General features: G+C 36.7%; 1 protein-coding gene across 3 annotated transcripts in view; it reads right to left on the bottom strand.

Moving 5' to 3' along the window:
- The window catches only part of KLHL5 (kelch like family member 5), a 90,550-nt gene that overhangs the window by 9,956 nt on the left and 60,546 nt on the right, over window positions 1–20,048 (bottom strand). For all 3 annotated transcript variants that reach the window (XM_040238028.1, XM_040238026.1, XM_040238027.1), the window contains 3 exons: window positions 16,033–16,219; window positions 5,788–6,012; window positions 1,935–2,097 (listed from right to left, as the gene is read on the bottom strand). In XM_040238028.1, the coding sequence (XP_040093962.1) occupies window positions 1,935–2,097; window positions 5,788–6,012; window positions 16,033–16,219 (575 nt within the window). The remainder of the gene's footprint in view (window positions 1–1,934; window positions 2,098–5,787; window positions 6,013–16,032; window positions 16,220–20,048) is intronic.

The following is a 20,048-nucleotide window of genomic DNA, read 5'->3' as shown; positions in this document are numbered from 1 at the left end:
TCAGTTTTTTTGTAAAATAATAAATTCAGCTTACTGGATGTACAAAAGCTTACACATTTTGAATTTATGGATGCCTTAGTTAATATTCAGCTATCTTTTAATTCTTAAGAAATAGCATTTGAACTATATCAAATTTCTACCCATTAAAACTCTAAGTATTTATATTTGGGTAGATATACATATTTAAAAGACATATTTCATAATTTTAATTCATAATTTGTAGTACCTGTGCCACTCAAGTGAAGTGAAGTGTTAGTTGCTTAGTAATGTCTGACTCTTTGTGACTCCACAGACTGTAGCCTGCCAGGCTCCTCTGTCCATGGAATTCTCCAGGCAAGAATACTGGAGTGGGATCAAATACTTCTCCAGGGGATCTTTCTGACCAGGGATCGAACCCAGGTTTCAGACTGGTTCTTAAATAATAAGATAACATATCTTAAACAGTAAAATATAGTTGCAGCAGTATCTTGTTTTAAACTTAAAATATATTAATAGCATGGAATTTGAAATTTATTTGAAACTTTAACCTGTTAAAATTTTATGTTAAAAACTTTTTTTGATGTTACTGCCTTAACAGTAAACTGTCCTCATCTTAAACTAATACTTGGTAGAGTAATTATATAAATACGGATCACAGAATGTTAGAAGAAATCAACAGCTAGAAAATGTCAATAACTAAAAACACATATATACATGCACAGTATAATAGGTTTTCAGGTACTCTACGCTCTTCACAGTGAATTCCTGGGTCTTCCTTGTGAAAAGTGGTATAGTACAGTCATTAAGAGAATGGACCCTGAGCCAGACTCTCTGGGTTTGAATCCTGGTTCTACCACTTATCACTTACTAGCTGTGACTTTGGACAAGTTATTTAATCTCTATCTGCCTGTACTTCATCATCTATAAAATCTAAATCTTTTAATAATCAGTAACAATCCTACAAATAATTTTAAGCTTCTATATATTTTAACCTTTATTCTTTTCTCTTTCTGGAGATGATGATAAAGCATTTTGAATAAGTAAAGTTATATAACAACTTTTATTTAATAACCATATAGGTCTTCATTTTATGGAAGAAAGGCCTGAAAAAGATACTATATGTTTCAGTCTTTGAGTAACCAAGAGCTATTAGTGGTGGCTCTATCAAATATGTTTATTTAGAGCAGACAAGAAACAAAGAAACACTTATTTCTAAATGCATTCTAGTATTCAGCAGTTTACCAAGATAAGAAAGAAGCATTAAATAAGGCAAGGCTTCCCCCACAGCTCACTGGTAAAGACTCCACCTGCCAGTGCAGGAGATCTGGGTTCAGTCCCTGGGTTGGGAAGATCCCCCGGAGAAGGAAATGGCAACCCATTCCAATATTCCTGCCTGGAAAATCCCATGGACAGAGGAGCCGGGCGGTCTACAGTCCATGGGGTTGCAAGGAATCAAACACAACTGCATGACTAAAACACACACATATTTAAGTAAGGAAAAATCAGTAGAAGAGATGGAAGGAATTATTTAGAGAAATATGAGCGAGACTATATAACTTAGAGAGATGTTGTGGGGAGGGGGGGTGGGAGGGGGGTTCAGGTTTGGGAACGCATGTACACCCGTGGTGGATTCATGTCAATGTATGGCAAAACCAATACAGAATTGTAAAGTAAAAAAAAAAAAAAAAAAAAACTTTTCAAGTTATATAAACCATCAGATTTTGACTATATTGAATACTTATATAAAATTTACTTAACTAGAAATTTATAATATCTGTATATCAAAATAAAACCCTAACTAATGTTGAGCTACTTATATTTAGAACTATTATAAAAAAGACACTAAAAAGTTTGTTTACATCATTCAAAATATTTCTCTCATGATTTCTATGTATCTTTAAGTTGGACATGCTATAGCCTGATACATTTAAGTGGAACTTTAAATATATCCTTACTTTCCACTTAGTACAGCCACACCAACTGTGCTCCTGGGAGTGGACATAGTAGCAACAAAGTTCCACTGGCGAGCCTGAGGGTCCCATCTTTCCACTGTATTCAGATAGCTCCAACCATCGTGTCCTCCTACTGCATACATAGGACCTTCCAGTACAGCCACGCCTACAAGGAGACAGGAAAGAAGCAAACTGAAAAATCTTTCATTGAAATATAAGTAAAATGAACCTTTAAGAAGCAAATTTAACTGAGCAAAAATTTATGACCAAGATATTGGTTATAAGGAACACAGCTCTTCTTGATAGATAGGTGGGTGGGTAAGAGGGAGAAATAGCACTGTAATTCTGGTCTTAAAAGTTTTAGAGGCAGCATTTTCAGGCCCAACTGGGGAAAGTTATTTAAAAAGCATACAATATGCACAATTTTGCCATATTTAGAACAATTTTCAACAATTTGGATTTACAATATATTTGAAAACAGCAATTTTATTCCTTTCTTCCTTTAATTCAAATTATGAGATTTTGCTCTAGTTAGATTTGATACCACAATATATTGGTCTGATTCATCACAAGAGAACCAAGTCAGATTCATATGTTCATTTATTCAGCAAACAGCTACTGAGCTTCTACCATGTGCCAGGTACTTAATAGAGCATTATAGATAAGGGCTCTGCCCTGATGGATCTAATATTTTACTTGGGAATAAAGGAAAAGGGTAGAGAGGATCAGGGAGACCTGTCGGATGGAGTGATGTTTGAACAGAAATGTGAATGAAGTTAGGAAACCAGGCTTGAAGGTATCTAGGGGAAGAGAAGGTGAGATAAAAGGACTAGTGTATACAAAGGCCCTGAGGCATGTTTGGTGTGTCTGTGGTATACACAGCTAGGAGGCCAGTTGGTGAGCAAGGGGGAGAGAGTAGTGGATGAGGGGAAGGGTGGACTCAGATCATGTAGTGGTCGGGACAATTGTAAGGACTTTGGATTCTACTCTAAATGAGACGGAAAGCCAGTGGAGGGTTTGGGGAAGTGACTTAGCAACAGCAGCAGCAGCATGACATGACCATAGTCAAGTGAAATATAAATACATATCACTTGAAGGCCAAAATACAAATATTGTGATACAAAGACATCTATTTTTGTGAAATCATAACCAGATGACACAGTCACCGTCCATGCAAAAACCAAATCAACAAACCATTCTACTCATTTGTGTCCTACCAGTACTAGCTATAGGAGATTGCCTATCTATCTCCAAATATACCTAAAACATAGACAATTTTATACTTTTACATGTGTGTGTGAGTATAATTAAGTAATTTAAAATTTACTTAAGATTTCTTCTGTAAGTTCACACATTATTTTAAATAATGTTTAAAACATTATAAGGTAAATTAGTAAGAACAAAGCTGTTCTCAGCAACACAAAATGGAAATAAAGGCTTAAAGAAGACACTTTGAATGATATAGTCATTCTCCTTTGAACTTGCTACAGTTCAATAAACTCTTTTGTATGGAACCTAGAACTAACGATAGTATCCCATGCACAACCTCATCTGTATAAGACATAGGTAGATAATGGCTATTCTCATTCTATATACTATAAGAAATTACATTAAGTTAGAATTCACTTTCTTTTCCCCATAATAGAGGAACATTTGCAGCTGAATCATACTTTTGACCCTGGATTTTATGCTCAACACAAATGTAAAAGCCTCGTTCATGCTGCTTTTAAGATACATCTTCTCATTTTGTGCCTATGTAATAGTTGCCAACAAAGGTCCGTCTAGTCAAGGCTATGGTTTTTCCTGTGGTCATGTATGGATGTGAGAGTTGGACTGTGAAGAAAGCTGAGCGCCGAAGAATTGCTGCTTTTGAACTGTGGTGTTGGAGAAGACTCTTGAGTGTCCCTTGGACTGCAAGGAGATCCAACCAGTCCATTCTAAAGGAGATCAGTCCTGGGTGTTCTTTTGAAGGACTGATGCTGAAGCTGAAACTCCAGTACTTTGGCCACCTCATGCGAAGAGTTGACTCACTGGAAAAGACTCTGATGCTGGGAAGGATTGGGGGCAGGAGGAGAAGGGGACAACAGAGGATGAGATGGCTGGATGGCATCACCAACTCGATGGAAGTGAGTATGGGTGAACTCCAGGAGTTGGTGATGGACAGGGACGCCTGGCATGCTGCAATCCATGGGGTCGCAAAGAGCCAGACATGACTGAGTGACTTAACTGAACTGAATAATTGATTTTATGGATTCAAGATTACTGTTTTAGTTTTGGTTGCTGAATTTCATGTAGTTAATTTTAAGCTCCTCTCTCAGTACCTTAGCCCTAACTCTGGTTTTACTTCCTTATCTAACTTGAAATTTAAGATCATCTTTCATTGAAAGCTAACTGCAACTAGTAGAATCCCTTATCTCTTTGATCTTTTGCTATTCCCATTACCATACCAAGCTTCATGCCTAGATAATTTTCATTGGCATTTTGGGCAATCTCTAATCTGGTGCTCAGTATTAATAAACTGGGTATAGTATAAAGCCATGCTATCTAAACTTAACTATCTCTTCACTGTAACTCATTCATCTTTTATGATAACCTATCAAATTCTTTATTGCAATGATTTTAAGCCTTTTCCAAAACTGTGATAAATTGATAATATGGTAACAAATTCTCCCTCTCCCAGAAGACATGTCTATTTGCAATGTGATCCTGTAGGTCCTCCCATCAAGAAGTGGAGTCTGTTTTTCTACCTTTTGAATCAGAGCTTGCCCACGTGACTTATTTTAGCCAATGGGATATTAGCAAAAATGAGGCAAGAAGCAGCTCGGAAAATGTGTGTACATTGGGACTTACCTTCTCTTGCTGCTTTTGAAACCCTGTGACTGCCACCATGAGAAAAATACTGGGCTAGCCTGAATGACAGAGGCATGTGGCCCAATTGCCTCTGGTGCCTAGGCTGATAGCCTGTGTACCACTATACATGTGAGGGAGGCCATTCTAGATCAACCACCAACCAGCCTGCCCGCCTACTCCAGATCCATGAGAAAATCCAGCAGAAATCTAAGTCAGCCCAGACCAGAAGAACTGCCCAGCTGATGCACAGATTCATGAGCTAAAGAAATGATTCTTAGTTTAAGCTTCTAAGTTTTGGAGTAGTTTGTTATATAGCAAAATCTGGGTGATACACACACATTTCAAGCCCCATCTAATTTTATAATATAGCCACCTCTTCACTCTCAGCAAACAATTCTTTCCATTTTTTTCTATGAGAAAAGAGAATTCATCTGATACAAGATCCCTAAATTCTCTTCTGTCCATTTCAGAATGAGTCATCAGTTTCTTGAAGATAAAGACAGTGTCTTCCTCATCTTTATATACCTACAGAACAGAGAGCATGGCACACAGCACATGCAAATCAATATTTGCACAGTGAATTACTGAATTAAAGAATGAAGAGTCTCTATCATGACATTCTCTGTGCTACCTCAAAATTTTTCTGCATCTTATTCATTTCTGCTTAAAAACAAAGGAATATATATTAAAAAATGCTAAAGATTTTTAAATAAGCATTTCAATTAGATAACATTAAATGTCAACATAGAACACACATGTCAAATGCTGGCTTGTCAGTCCATCGTGCTACACCGTAATTCTTAAATATTCATGTTTTCACTTGTGCTGGCTGCACATATACATGCTTGTTTTCTCTGCTTCTGCTTCTCAGATAACAGGCAGCATAAGGGAATGCTGGTGACTGCTGTTGGCTCAGCAGCTGCGACACTGATCTGCCAGGTAAAGAATGTGAAAATGCCATACAGGCCTATACATGAAAGTATGAACAAATCTGCAGTTATCTCACCAAGGCCATGCCTATGTGTAGACATAGGAGGCATCACACTCCAAGTTTTTGTTTTAGGGTTGTAGCATTCTACAGTATTCAAAGTCTTCAGTCCATCTCTTCCTCCAACCACGTACAGTTTGTCATCTAACACTGCAACGCCGAACTGCAGCCTCCGCCCATTCATATTTGCTACAGGAGTCCACATATTTGTACGAAGATCATACTTTTCGATGCTTGTTGCTCCTTAATAGTAACAGAAAGAAGTTATGCATACAAAAAACTCACCATCATTGAGTATTTTATGAACTTAGAGATATAAAAGTATAAGATTAGCACTGACAATAATATTTCTAATATGTTTCAATAAGCACCTGCACGATCTCAATCTTGCTTGTATCCCTGCCCTCATCTCCTTCTATTCTCTAGTGCATACACCAGACTCTGGTACTAGAAGGTCAAGTGAGAAAGGACTGTCTGTCAAAGAGGGCTGAGAAGCAACAGCCAGAAGAAAAGAAAGCAGGGTAGTTCAGCACAATGGAAGCCAAAGTAAAAAAGGGCACAGCTGCTGAGAGGATCAAGTAAGAGGAAGACTAAAAAGTATGACTGAATTTAGCTACATGGAGGTCATTCATGACTTTCGGGAGAGTCCTTTGTTTGAGCAGTTGAGGCAGGACTAGGAGGTGAGGAAATGGAGAAAATGAGCATCAGTCATTCCTCTAAGAAGTCTGGCTTCAAAAAGGTGGAGAGAGGTAAGAATTAGTTGGTGGGCTGAGGGAAGTTTTGTTTTGTTTTTAAAAGTGGATAAACCTGAGTTAATGGGAAGGATCCAGCTGTGGGGAAGGAAGCTGAAAATACAGGAGACGAAGGGCTCCTATTTAACAGTGAGAGGTCCTCAGAAGGCTGGAAAGGGCAGTATCAGGGCCCAGGTGAGAGGCTGGCTTTCACAGGAAGACGAGAGGATACACACTTCACCAAAATCAGGAAGGACAAGAGCTTAAGAGTGGATGCAAGGCTTTGAGAATCCTAAGTGTGGGAAGTTTAGGGAATGATGGTGTCTACATGTTATCAAGAATTAGAAGATCCAAAGAACTCTTTCTGTTTTCTTTATGAAGTAAGAACAGTGGAGTTAAGGAAAAGAAAAAAAAAAAAGACCTACTCCTCTAAACAAAGAGCCAGTCCTCAGTTAGTTCAGTTCAGTTCAGTCACTCAGTCATGTTTGACTCTTTGTGACCCCATGAACCAAAGCACACCAGGCCTCCCTGTCCATCAGCAACTCCTGGAATCCACCCAAATCCATGTCCATTGAGTCTGTGATGCCATCCAACCATCTCATCCTCTGTCATTCCCTTCTCCTCCTGCCCTCAATCTTTCTCAGCATCAGGGTCTTTTCCAATGAGTCAGCTCTTGGCATCAGGTGGCCAAAATATTAAGAGTTTCAGCTTCAACATCAGTCCTTCCAATGAACACCCAGGACTGATCTCCTTTAGGATGGACAGGTTGGATCTCCTTGCAGTCCAAGGGACTCTCAAGAATCTTCTCCAACACCACAGTTCAAAAGCATCAATTCTTCGGCACTCAGCTTTCTTTATAGACCAACTGTCACATCCATACATGACCAATGAAAAAACCATAGCTTTGACTAGACGGACCTTTGTTGGCAAAGTAATGTCTCTGCTTTTGAATATGCTATCTAGGTTGGTCATAACTTTTATTCCAAGGAGCAAGCATCTTTTAATTTCATGGCTGCAGTCACCATCTGCAGTGATTTGGGAGCCCAAAAAAATAAAGTCTGACACTGTTTCCACTGTTTCTCCATCTATTTCCCATGAAGTGATGGGGCCAGATGCCATGATCTTCGTTTTCTGAATGTTGAGCTTTAAGCCAACTTTTTCACACTCCTCTTTCACTTTCATCAAGAGGCGTTTTAGTTCTTCTTTACTTTCTGCCATAAGGGTGGTGTCATCTGCATATCTGAGGTTACTGATATTTCTCCAGCAATCCTGATTCCGGCTTGTGCTCTTCCAGCCCTGCGTTTCTCACGATGTACTCTGCGTATAAGTTAAATAAGCAGGGTGACAATATACAGCCTTGACACACTCCTTTTCCTATTTGGAACCAGTCTGTTGTTCCATGTCCAGTTCTAACTGTTGCTTCCTGACCTGCATACAGGTTTCTCAAGAGGCAGGTTAGTTGGTCTGGTATTCCCATCTCTTTCAGAATTTTCCAGTTTATTGTGATCCACATAGTCAAAGGCTTTGGCATAGTCAATAAAGCAGAAAGAGATGTTTTTCTGGAACTCTCTTGCTTTTTCCATGATCCAGTGGATGTTGGCAATTTGATCTCTGGTTCCTCTGCCTTTTCTAAAACCAGCTTGAACATCTGGAAATTCAGGGTTCACGTATTGTTGAAGCCTGGCTTGGAGAATTTTAAGCATCACTTTACTAGCGTGTGAGATGAGTGCAATTGTGCGGTAGTTTGAGCATTCTTTGGCATTGCCTTTCTTTTGGATTAGAATGAAAACTGACCTTTTCCAGTCCTGTGGCCACTGCTGAGTTTTCCAAATTTGCTGGCATACTGAGTGCAGCACTTTTACAGCATCATCTTCCAGAATTTGAAATGGCTCAACTGGAATTCCATCACCTCCACTAGCTTTGTTCGTAGTGATGCTTCCTAAGGCCCACTTGACTTCACATTCCAGGATGTCTGGCTCTAGGTGAGTGATCACACCATTGTGATCATCTGGGTCATCAAGATCCCTTTTGTACAATTCCTCTGTGTATTCCTGCCACCTCTTCTTAATATCTTCTGCTTCTGTTAGGTCCCTACCATTTCTGTCCTTTACTGTGCCCATCTTTTCATGAAATGTTCCCTTGGTATCTCTAATTTTCTTGAAGAGATCTCTAGTCTTTCCCATTCTTGGCGGTGGCCGAGAGGAGCTACCCTACGTCCAAGGTAAGGAGCAGTGGCTGCGCTTTGCTGGAGCAGCCATGAATAAAGACCCCACATCCAAGGTAAGAGAAACCCAAGTAAGATGGTAGGCACTGAGAGAGGGCATCAGAGGGTAGACAGACTGAAACCACAATCACAGACAACAGGTCAATCTGATCACATGGACCACAGCCTTGTCTAACTCATGGAACTAAGCCATGCTGTGTGGGGGGCCACATAAGACTGACGGGTCATGGTGGAGAGGTCTGACAGAATGTGGTCCACTGGAGAAGTAATGGCAAACCACTTCAGTATTCTTGCCTTGAGAACCCCATGAACAGTATGAAAAGGCAAAATGATAGGATACCGAAAGAGGAACTCCCCAGGTCATTAGGTGCCCAATATGCTACTGGAGATCAGTGGAGAAATAACACCAGAAAGAATGAAGGGATGGAGCCAAAGCAAAAACACCACCCAGTTGTGGATGTGACTGGTGATAGAAGCAAGGTTCAATGTTATAAAGAGCAATATTGCATAGGAACCTGGAATGTTATTAGGTCCATGAATCAAGGCAAGCTGGAAGTGGTCAAACAGGAGATGACAAGAGTGAACATCGACATTCATTCTAGGAATCAGCAAACTAAGACGGACTGGAATGGGTGAATTTAACTCAGTTGACCATTATATCTACTACTGCAGGCAGGAATCCCTTAGAAGAAATGGAGTAGTTATCATGGTCAACAAAAGAGTCCAAAATGCAGTACTTGGATGCAATCTCAAAAATGACAGAATGGTCTCTGTTTCAAAGGCAAACCATTCAATATCATGGTAATCCAAGTCTATGCCCTGACCAGTAACACTGAAGAAGCTGAAGTTGAACGGTTCTATGAAGACCTATAAGACCTTTTAGAACTAACACCTAAAAAAGGTGTCCTTTTCAATATAGGGGACTGGAATGCAAAAGGAGGAAGTCAAGAAACACCTGGAGTAACAGGCAAATTTAGCCTTGGAGTACACAATGAAGCAGGGCAAAGGCTAATAGACTTCTGCCAAGAGAACACATTGGTCATAGAAACACCCTCTTCCAACAACACAAGGGAAGACTCTACACATGGACATCACCAGATGGTCGACACCGAAATAAGACTGATTATATTCTTTGCAGCCAAAGGTGGAGAAGCTCTATACAGTCAGCAAAACAGGACCAGGAGCTGACTGTGGCTCAGATCATGAACTCCTTATTGCCAGATTCAGACTGAAATTGAAGAAAGTGGAGAAAACCACTAGATCATTCAGGTATGACTTAAATCAAATCACTTATGAGTATACAATGGAAGTGAGAAACAGATTTAAGAGACTAGATCTGATAGACAGAGTGCTTGATGAGCTATGGACAGAGGTTCATGACATTGTACAGGAGACAGGAATCAAGACCATCACCAAGAAAAAGAAATGCAAAAAAGCAAAATGGGTGTCTGAGGAGGCCTTACAAATAACTGTGAAAAGAAGAGAAGTGAAAAGCAAAGGAGAAAAGGAAAGATATACCCATTTGAATGCAGAGTTCCAAAGAATAGCAAGGAGAGATAAGTAAGCCTTCTTCAGTGATCAATGCAAAGAAATAGAGGAAAACCCTCAGTTATAAACAGTTCAATTAGTATCTACTTTACTTCTCTCTTCTAAGCCTCTAATACAACATGCAATCAGTGCTATTCTTATAGCACTACAATCAAGACATTATTCTAAAATATTTGTCACAACTTAGGTCATCAGAGCACTGATGCTATTGATGTGTCCTAAAATTTAGAAATAGTTTTGCCATTATACATATGGCAAGAAACCTTGAAAGTCTTTAATACGTGTGTGTATGCATACTTTTGTTGTTGTTTAGTTGATAAGTTGTGTCTGGTTCTTTTGCAACCCCATGGACTGCAGCCCGCCAAGCTGCTCTGTCCATGGGATTTTCCAGGCAAGAATACTGCAGTGGGTTGTCATTTCCTTCTCCAGGGGATCTTCCAGACCTAGGAACTGAACCCATAGCTCCTACCGAGTCTCTTTGCAGGCAGGCAGACTCTTTATTGCTGAGACACCAGGGCTGTGTGTATGCATACATTTTCCCTAAATTAGTTTTACTATTTTTATTTACCTTATAAAAGTTTTAAGTTATTTGTGATAAATACTGAGTCTTTTTCCATCGTAGCATTCTCAAATGTCATATAATAGACTCTGTTGCATATAGCAGCTATTGAAAAATATTTTTGAATTTGAATAATCTTTGTGATTTTTAGCCAAAATGAGACTTTACTGATACAAATATTTTATGTAATAGTATACTTGAATTATCACTCTAAACTTGACCTTAAAATCTTCTTTCTTCCTCAAATAAAAAGGCCCTGCTAATTATCTCTCCTAATTTGTATTTTAAGTTATTCCTTTTAGATCCAGTTCACTAAGCAGTATCAGAGTCATATGAACTAGTAACTAAAAATTCTTTTGTTAATATCAAATTCTTAAAGATGTAAGATTTTAAAATCTGAAACATGTATCTTAAAAAATATTATCTCCAAATAACAAAATCTTAGTAATTGTAAAAATCCTATGTAAAAGCTTGGAATTTCCCTAATTTATACTGAAGGATTGACCTTTAAAAAAGAAGTAAGTACAAATATATCCTGATATCATTTTAGTGGGTATTTAGAAAACCATTACTAGCTCATTTGGGGGGTCTATACTAAACAGATATATGAAGGGACCAAGAACTCAATAATCAAGACTCCTATCTAACTAATGCAAATTGCTCTTCATTATGAAGACATTGGGAATAAGATAAGGCCTTGGAAGATAGCTTGAATAGGACAGAACCTCAGAGTATTTGATTATTAAGAGAGACTTAGAAATAAATTTGGTCAAACTGCAAAGGCCAGATTACAGAAAGTCTTGAAACCTAGAGAGAGGAATTTATACTTAATGCAGTAAAGAAATAAAGATTGCTGAAGCTTTGGAGCAGAGCAGTGGCATGTTAACAGAAGAGTTAACATGGGGATTAAGCGGAGTACAGTGTCCAAAGTCAAAATGCCTATCTGCATCTTGAGTCCATCGCTAATTAGCTGTGTGAGCCTAGAAAAGTTATTTAACTTCTCTGTCTCAGTATCCTCTTCTGTAAAAGAGGGCAGTAATAACATACAGCTCTGAAAGTTGCTAGGAAGATGAAATGAAACAATGTAGGTCAAGCCCTTAGCATAATGCCTGACATTTTATTAACAATATAATGAATTCTATTCCCACAAAATTAACATAATCAAAATTTGTGAGTTGAGAGAAGGCTAACTGGAATTATCAAGACAGCAGTGGAGATTTGGAAGAATTAGGAGTCATCTGAAAGAAGTCACTTGGTGACTATCAGAATGTAAGTTTGAGAGAGAGAAGGAGAGAGGAGATAAGTATTGTTTACTTGGCTACTTAGAATTCAAGTTCCTTTCCCAAGTTTGGGGGCTCTTCCTATGTATGTATGAGCCTTAATGGGAGCCAGGAACCCATCTCTCAGAAAACTGAAAAGGCAGATCTTTCTTTTATAAAAAATTTTTTATTGGAGTATAGTTACTTTACAATGTTGTGTTAGTTTCTACTGTACAGCAAAGTGAAGCAGTCATATGTATACATACAACCCCTCTTTTTTGGACTTAAGACAGTCATCGTCTTTGGAATTTTAGGGCCTATGACTGACCTAAAGCTAGTCAAATGGATGTCTGAACTTGGAATTTAAAGCAGGATTTATAAAGACGCAGGGACAGTGGATGTAGTCCTATCCATTTCTCAATAGCCTTCCAATAAATTCCTTATTTGCTTACATGAGCCAGAGTTGATGTCCTCTGAAGAGCACTGAACTATGATCACAAGTTCTCAAGCCTGAGAGACACGGTCAGAGAAGATTTGAATATATGACGTTTAAGGTGAAAACCAAACGTCAAATAGGTATTTTATACAAGTTGGAAATATGAGAATAAAATGAAAGTGCAAGACTTATTTTGTGGAATCTGAAATGTGATACAAATGAACTTATCTACCAAACAGAAACAGACTCACAGGCATAGAGAATAGATGTGGTTGCCAAGGAGGAGGGGAGGTCAGGGAGGGATGAACTGGGAGTTTGGGATTAGCAAATGCAAACCATTTTATAGAAAATGTTAAACAACAAGGTCCTACTGTATAGCACAGGGAACTATATATTCAATATCTTATGATAAACCATCATGGAAAAGAAAATAAAAGGATGTATACAGAACTGAATCACTTTGCTATAGAGCAGAAATTAACACAATACTGGAAATCAACTATACTTCAACAAAATAAATTATAAAAAAATCAAAATGTGAGAGTATAATTAATACAGAGATAACAGTTAAAGCCTTGAAAAAGAGAAGGAAAGACTGAGGAGAAGAGTTAAGTGTTGGTAATGACTACAAAGCTAAGCACCAGTTCCAGACATATAGCAGGTTTTTTAATGAGTATTTGCAGATCAGTTATCTGGACAGTGGACGTCTCCAAAAATGTTCAAATACTTACATTACAACTCCAATCAGTTATCTTTATGTATTTCTATAACACTGAGTCATCAAGTCTATATTTAAAACTTAAGCATCTATATATACATAGCACTATATGCTATGTGCAATAATAGCTATATTTATATTTATTTATATTTTATAACTTAAAAGTTAAATAACAATGCAAGATTTTCAATTAGAGCTCACGTTTTGATATTTCTTAGAAATATCACATAGAGGAGAAACCTTTAGATATGATCACTATATCAAGTGTTTTAGTCATACAAGTAATACAAGAGGACTGAGACCACAGCGGTAGCCAGAAGTCAGAGGTATTGTCAGGAACCTGCAAATTATTAGTACTAGGAATTCAGAGGAAGAGGAGATCAATGTATGGTGAGAAAAAATAAACATAAACAGCACAATACCTGGCATTGAGTAGGCACTGGGCATGGTGTTTGTTGTTATTAATGTTACTATGAATAACACATGCTACAAGAAGGGTACAAAGATTTCCAGATACTCCTGACCTAGATCTCCTGCATATTTATATTTTACATTTGTTTTCTATGCATGTACATGTGTAGGCATGAATGTTTTTCTGAACTGTTTCATCAGAGTAAGCTGCAAAACTGATGACCATGCATGCTTAGTCGTTCAGTCGTGTCTGATGCTTTGTGACCCCAGACTGTGGCCTGCCAGGCCTCTCTGTCCATGGCATTTCCTAAGCAAGAATACTGGAGTGGGTTGTCATATCCTCCTCTAGAAAATCTTCCTGATCCAGTGATTGAACCCACATCTCCTGTATTGCAAGTGGGTTCTTTACCACTGAGCCACTGGGAAACATGATGCCCCTGTATCCCTAAATATTTCAGTGTTGCTTCTTCTAAACCAGAAATCCTCTTACAAAACCACAATATAATTATCAAAATCTGGAAATTAACATTTATACAATGCTGCTATCTAATCTACAGATCTTATTTGGATTTCATCATTTGTTCCAATAATGGCTTCCCTGGCAGCTCAGCTGGTAAAGAATCTGTCTGCAATGCAGGAGACTCCGGTTTGACTCCTGGGTTGGGAAGATTCAATGGAGAAGGGATAGGCTACCCATCTAATATTCTTGGGCTTCCCTTGTGGCTCAGCTGGTAAAGAATCCGCCTGCAATGTGGGAGACCTGAATTCGATCTGTGGGTTGGGAAGATCCCCTGAAGGGAACAGCTACCCACTCAAGTATTCTGGTTTGGAGAATTCCATGGACTATCTATCCATGGGGTTGCAAACAGTCAGACATGACTGAGCAACTTTCATTTTAATGTCCTTCATAGTAAAAGAAAATCCAAGATGATGTATTGTAAAAGCTGTCATATCTTTAAGACATATGACAGAGACAAATTCCTAAATTTTTTTTTTTTATTTCATGATGTTGACATTTTGGAATACTTCAGGTAAGTTATTTTGTAGTATGTCTCTCAATTTGAATTTGTCTTTTTCTTATGATTAAGTCCAGATTATATACTTTTGGCAAGAATACCACAGATGTCCAGGTGAGTTCTCAGTACATCACATAAGCACAGGCTGCTGGTTAGTCTCTTTACTAGCAATATGACCTTTGATTATTTGGTTTAGGTGTTGTGTGTCAAGTTTCTCTACCGTAAGACCTAACTTATGGTTGACTAATAAGCAGGTGATTGGGAGATACTTTGAGACAAAAGATCCTGCTCTCAAAAACTTTCACCTATGAGTCTTAGAGAACTGATGATTGACTGAATTACTTATTAATATGATGATTGCCAAATGGTGATTTTTCTAATCCCATCTTTGCTTCTATATTTTAATTAGTTGGTATTCTACTGTAAGGAAGAGCATTCCTTTCTCCTTCTGTTTGTATCAGTATGAACTCATGAATACTTATAATCTTTTGCTACCATTATTTATTTTGATGTTGAAATTATCCCAGGTTTGGACAGTGGTAGCCCTTACAAACTGTCTGCTGTATCTCTTGACCTGTTTCCATCAGTGAGCACTTCCTTACTTTCTGGCACTACAAGTTGTTCTAGGCTTATCTTGTACTTTTCCTACCTCAGTGCTAGAATCAGCTATTTCTCCAAGGAGCTCATAAGCCTTAGTTATTTCTAATTCATTTTTTATGTTTCTTCCAAAAAGATACATGTACCCCAATGTTCACTGCAGCACTATTTACAATAGCCAAGGCAAGAAAGCAACCTAAATGTCCATCGACAGGTGAATGGATAAAAAAGATGTGGTATACATATATATATGATACACATATATAATGGAATACTACTCAGCCATTAAAAAGAACAAAATAATGCCATTTGCTCCAACATGGATGGACCTAGAGATTGTCACACTGAGTGAAGTAAGTCAGAGAAGGACAAATACCATATGATATAGCTTGTATGTGGAATCTAAAAAAAGGTACAAATGAACTTCTTTACAAAAGAGAGATAAGAGTTACAGATGTAGAAAACAATCTTATGGTTAACAAGGAAAAGAAGGGAGGGATAAATTGGGAAACTGGGATTGACATATACATATTACTATATATAAAATAGATAACTAATAAGGACCTACTGTATAGCAAAGGGAATTCAATATTCTGTAATGACCCATATGGGAAAAGAATCTTAAAAAGAGTGGATATATGGCTATGTATAGCTGAATCACTTTGCTATACACCTCACACTAACAACACTGTGAATCAACAATACTTCAAAGAAAAACAAAAATTCATTTTGTATGTTTCTTTAAATAAAAGATTATTTAATACCTTTTGTTGAATCTATTCCTCCAACTGCAAATAATGTACCAACAGTTGACTTCCTAGGTTTTGTCCGAGGACTCTGTAACATGGGCCGCCTCTCTGGTAGTAAGTGATACTTCATTGCTTCCATAATTAGTTTCTGACATTCTATATCATCTCGAAAAAGTGCATTGTTTTCCATGTCTGCTAGGAACTAGAAAAAAATAGTGAGTATGTATACTGACTGATCAAGAAAATAATGAGGCTAAAAGAATAAACACAAATGTTCACAAATGGAAATTATCTCATTAAAAAAAATCCAAGTCTGGACATCTATTTTTAACTAAAATATTCAAGTTACAAAATTTACATTTTACTGAAAAACAGAACTAAGGAAAAGTGGTATGCTTTAAAATCTTAATAGTGCTTATCTCTGGGTAGTGGGGAAACTGGTGCTTTTTAAAATAACTTTTCTGGTATGTTTCTATATTTTCAAGATTTTCTAAATCATTTTACTAAGTTAGAAATAGTTTTAACTGAAGAATAATTATATGTGGGAGTTGACTAATTAGACTGCATTTATCTGAACATCTAAAGAATGTTCAACCAGCAACAACAGCAAAAACAAACTTTCCAATTTTTCCAAGGGGCAAAGAATTCCGAATGGTGATTATTTTAAAAGAACTAAAATTCCTTGTACTTCATTGAATTCTACGTTTTTTACCTATGTAATTTTACATAAATGCATAAGTATGGTTACACCCTACCTTTAAAAGATGAATTAAAAAAAAAGATGACTTTCTCTTCTTTTGTGCTTGGTTCTCCATCCCCCTACTTACCTCTTTATTGCCTTATTTCTTTCATTTAGGATACTAATTCATATGAAGTTAATTTTTAAAGAGTATGAGTTGAGAAATACTTTTTCTTTCAAATGAATAGCTAGTTCTAGACCAAAATAATTCCCTCCATTTCCCAACTGAATTGACCCTTGGTCACAGTAGTCTCAAGATATATGAGATCTGTTTTTTGATTCTCTATTCTGTTCCACTGATATATTTGTCTATTCCTTTCCTAATACTACAGTATCTTTTTTAAAAAGTCTTTATTGAATTTGTTACAATATTGCTTGTTTTATGATTTGGTTTTTTTGGCCATGGGGCATGTAGGATCTTACTTCCCAGACCAAGGATGGAAACAGCAGCCCCTGCATTGGAAGGCGAAGTCTTAACCACTGGACTGTCAAGGAAATCCCTATTACAGTGTCTTATGACATTTTTTGCTTATCTGACATAAATCTACCTTCACCATTCATTTTAATAATTTTCTGGGCTATTTTTGAGTCTTTACTTTCCATATAAACTTAAGACAGATTTGTCTAATTCCCCTTCACCATCTTGATCCTGTTTGAATTCTAATAGGAACTGCATTAAATTTATTAATTTTGGGAGAATTCATAGTTATATAATACATCTTTCAGCTCAAGAAGCCATCCCATTGTTTAGTTTTCTTCATGTAGGTAACATACCTTTTATTAAATATATTCCTACAAGTTTTATTATTTTCATTGCTACTAGAAATAAATTGTTGAATTTACACTTTGCATTTTTGCTGGAGGACAAAAATTCTATTGATTACTGCATACCTGTATTTTAACCTACTACTTCACCACATTCCCTTATCAAACTCTACCTGTTAGGCATACAGTCATAATAACTGCCAAATAGAGATAGTTACACCTTTTTGTAATGTATACACCAATTATATCATTTTCATTTCATTGATGCAATTGCTAAAACCTTCCAAGCAATGTTAAATAATTAGAGTGATAAAGAGTATCCATCTTATAGTTTAAATTGATATGGTTTCAGTGTTTCACTATTTAGGATAATAGTTACTATAGCATTTAATTTTTTACTATGTTTAAATAATTTATCTTTATTATAGATATGTTGTTTTCTTCTCTCCCTATTTTAGAGTTTTAAAATTAAGAATGGTTAATTCTTTCCAAATATCTTTTATACAGCTAGTGATATGATTATATGGCTTTTTCTCCTTTAAATTATTGATATAATTACCTTGACAGATTTCCTAACACTCAACTATTCTCAAATTCTTGGAAAAAGATCTTCCTGGTCATAGTGTATTACCCTTTTGACTGCAGGATTGTATTTGACAATGTAAGCTATATTTTATATACTGTATAATTCACCATTTCAAGTATACAGTTCAATGATTTTTAGTAAATTTACCAAGTTGTGTAACCATTACTATAAAAACAGTTTTGGAACATTCTCATCACCCTGATTAGATCCTGAATGTCTGTTTACTGTTAATCTCGGTTCCTGTCTCCTGTTCCAAGCTCTAATCTGTCTCTACAGATTTGCCTTTAGATGCTTTGTATAAATTGGATCATACAATGCACGGTCTCCTGCATCTTGCTTTTTTTATTTATCATGTTTTGGAGGTTCATCAATATGTAACATGTATCAGTATCCATTTCTTTTCACTGTTGAATACTACTTCATTGTATGGATGCATCGTATTTTATCTAACCATTCACCAACTGATGATAGGCACTTACATTCAAGTTTTTGGCTATTATGAATAAGGCTGCTAAGAACATTTGTGTGCAAGTCTTTATGTAGATATGTTTTCAGGAGTAGAATTGTTAGGTCATATGGTACATTTATGTTAACTGTTTAAGAAACTGCCAAACTGGTTTAGAAGGTGTCTGCACAATTTATATTCCCACCAGCTATCTACTAGGGTTCCTGTTTCTCTATATTCTCACCAACAATTATTACTGTCTTCTCTTTTCAGCCACTTAAGTGGGTGAAAAATGTGAGTTTACTTTGTATTTACTCAGTAGCTAATAATGTTGAGAATATGTTCATATTTTGATAATGGAAGAGAAGGAAGTCTCCAACAAAAGTAACTATAAAATAGTTTGTGGCATCTGGCAACTCAGAACAGCACATGAAAGGCAAAAAAAGCCAAATTGAGACAGAAGTTTCAACATAGAGAACAGATTGGTGATTTTTAAGGTGGAAGGAGTTGAGGCAAAAATGGGAGTGGGAGGTTGGGGTTAGCAGATATAAATTATTATATATAACTGATAGCATAGGAAACTACATTCAGTATCTTATGATAAACCATAATAGAAAGGAATATTAAAAAGAATTTATACATGTGTATAACTGAATCATTTTGATGCACAACAGAAATTAACAATATTGTAAATCAACTATACTTTAATAAAAACAAACATTAAAACTGAAAAAAAGATGTAAGTCTCAGGGTCTAAGGCAGAGTGTAAATTCTGATATTAATCATTCCATGTTATCCTATGCGCACAAAATATAGTTATACTTGTTACAAGTCATTAATGAATATGCATCAAATGGCTCATTTAAATTAATCTCAGCATTTCTATTACTTGTTATACATAAATGCTTTAGTCCTTTCTAAATAAAAATAAATGTGAAAAAACTGTAGAAAGTAAAGTCTTAGAAGGCTCAACAGTTACTACAGTAAAATATATTTCTTAGCATGCTGACAGTATCTGTAATTTATGAATACATGGGATTAATTATATTTAAGTAGAGAGATGACAGTAATGGAAGAAAATATGAATCCAGTAATATAAGCATCAGATGAATGGAAGACCAGATATCACTCAGAAAATGATTCAGAAGGCACTGAGAAAGGACTACAAAATACAGACTCTCATATACTCTGCATTTTAGGGTAATACCATGTACTTTCTCTGCCAAAAAAGAATGGCAAATTATTAAAGTGGAAACATTTAGAAAAGATGAGAAACATATTCAATTTGTAAATTTTTATCTTCACTCACATACTTGACAAGGCCTTGCAAATAGCTGAGAAAAGAGAAGCTAAGGGCAAAGGAGAAAAGGAAAGATATAACCAATTGAATGCAGAATTCCAAAGAATAGCAAGGAGAGAAAAGAAAGCCTTCCTCAGCGATCAGTGCAAAGAAATAGAGGAAAACAATAGACTGGGAAAGACTAGAGATCTCTTCA

The sequence above is a fragment of the Oryx dammah genome, unplaced genomic scaffold (genome assembly GCF_014754425.2).
Source record: "Oryx dammah isolate SB20612 unplaced genomic scaffold, SCBI_Odam_1.1 HiC_scaffold_3, whole genome shotgun sequence".
In the NCBI taxonomy this organism is placed as follows: Eukaryota; Metazoa; Chordata; class Mammalia; order Artiodactyla; family Bovidae; genus Oryx; species Oryx dammah.
Note: the sequence above shows the minus strand (reverse complement) of the source record. Positions and strands in the feature narration are given on the sequence as shown.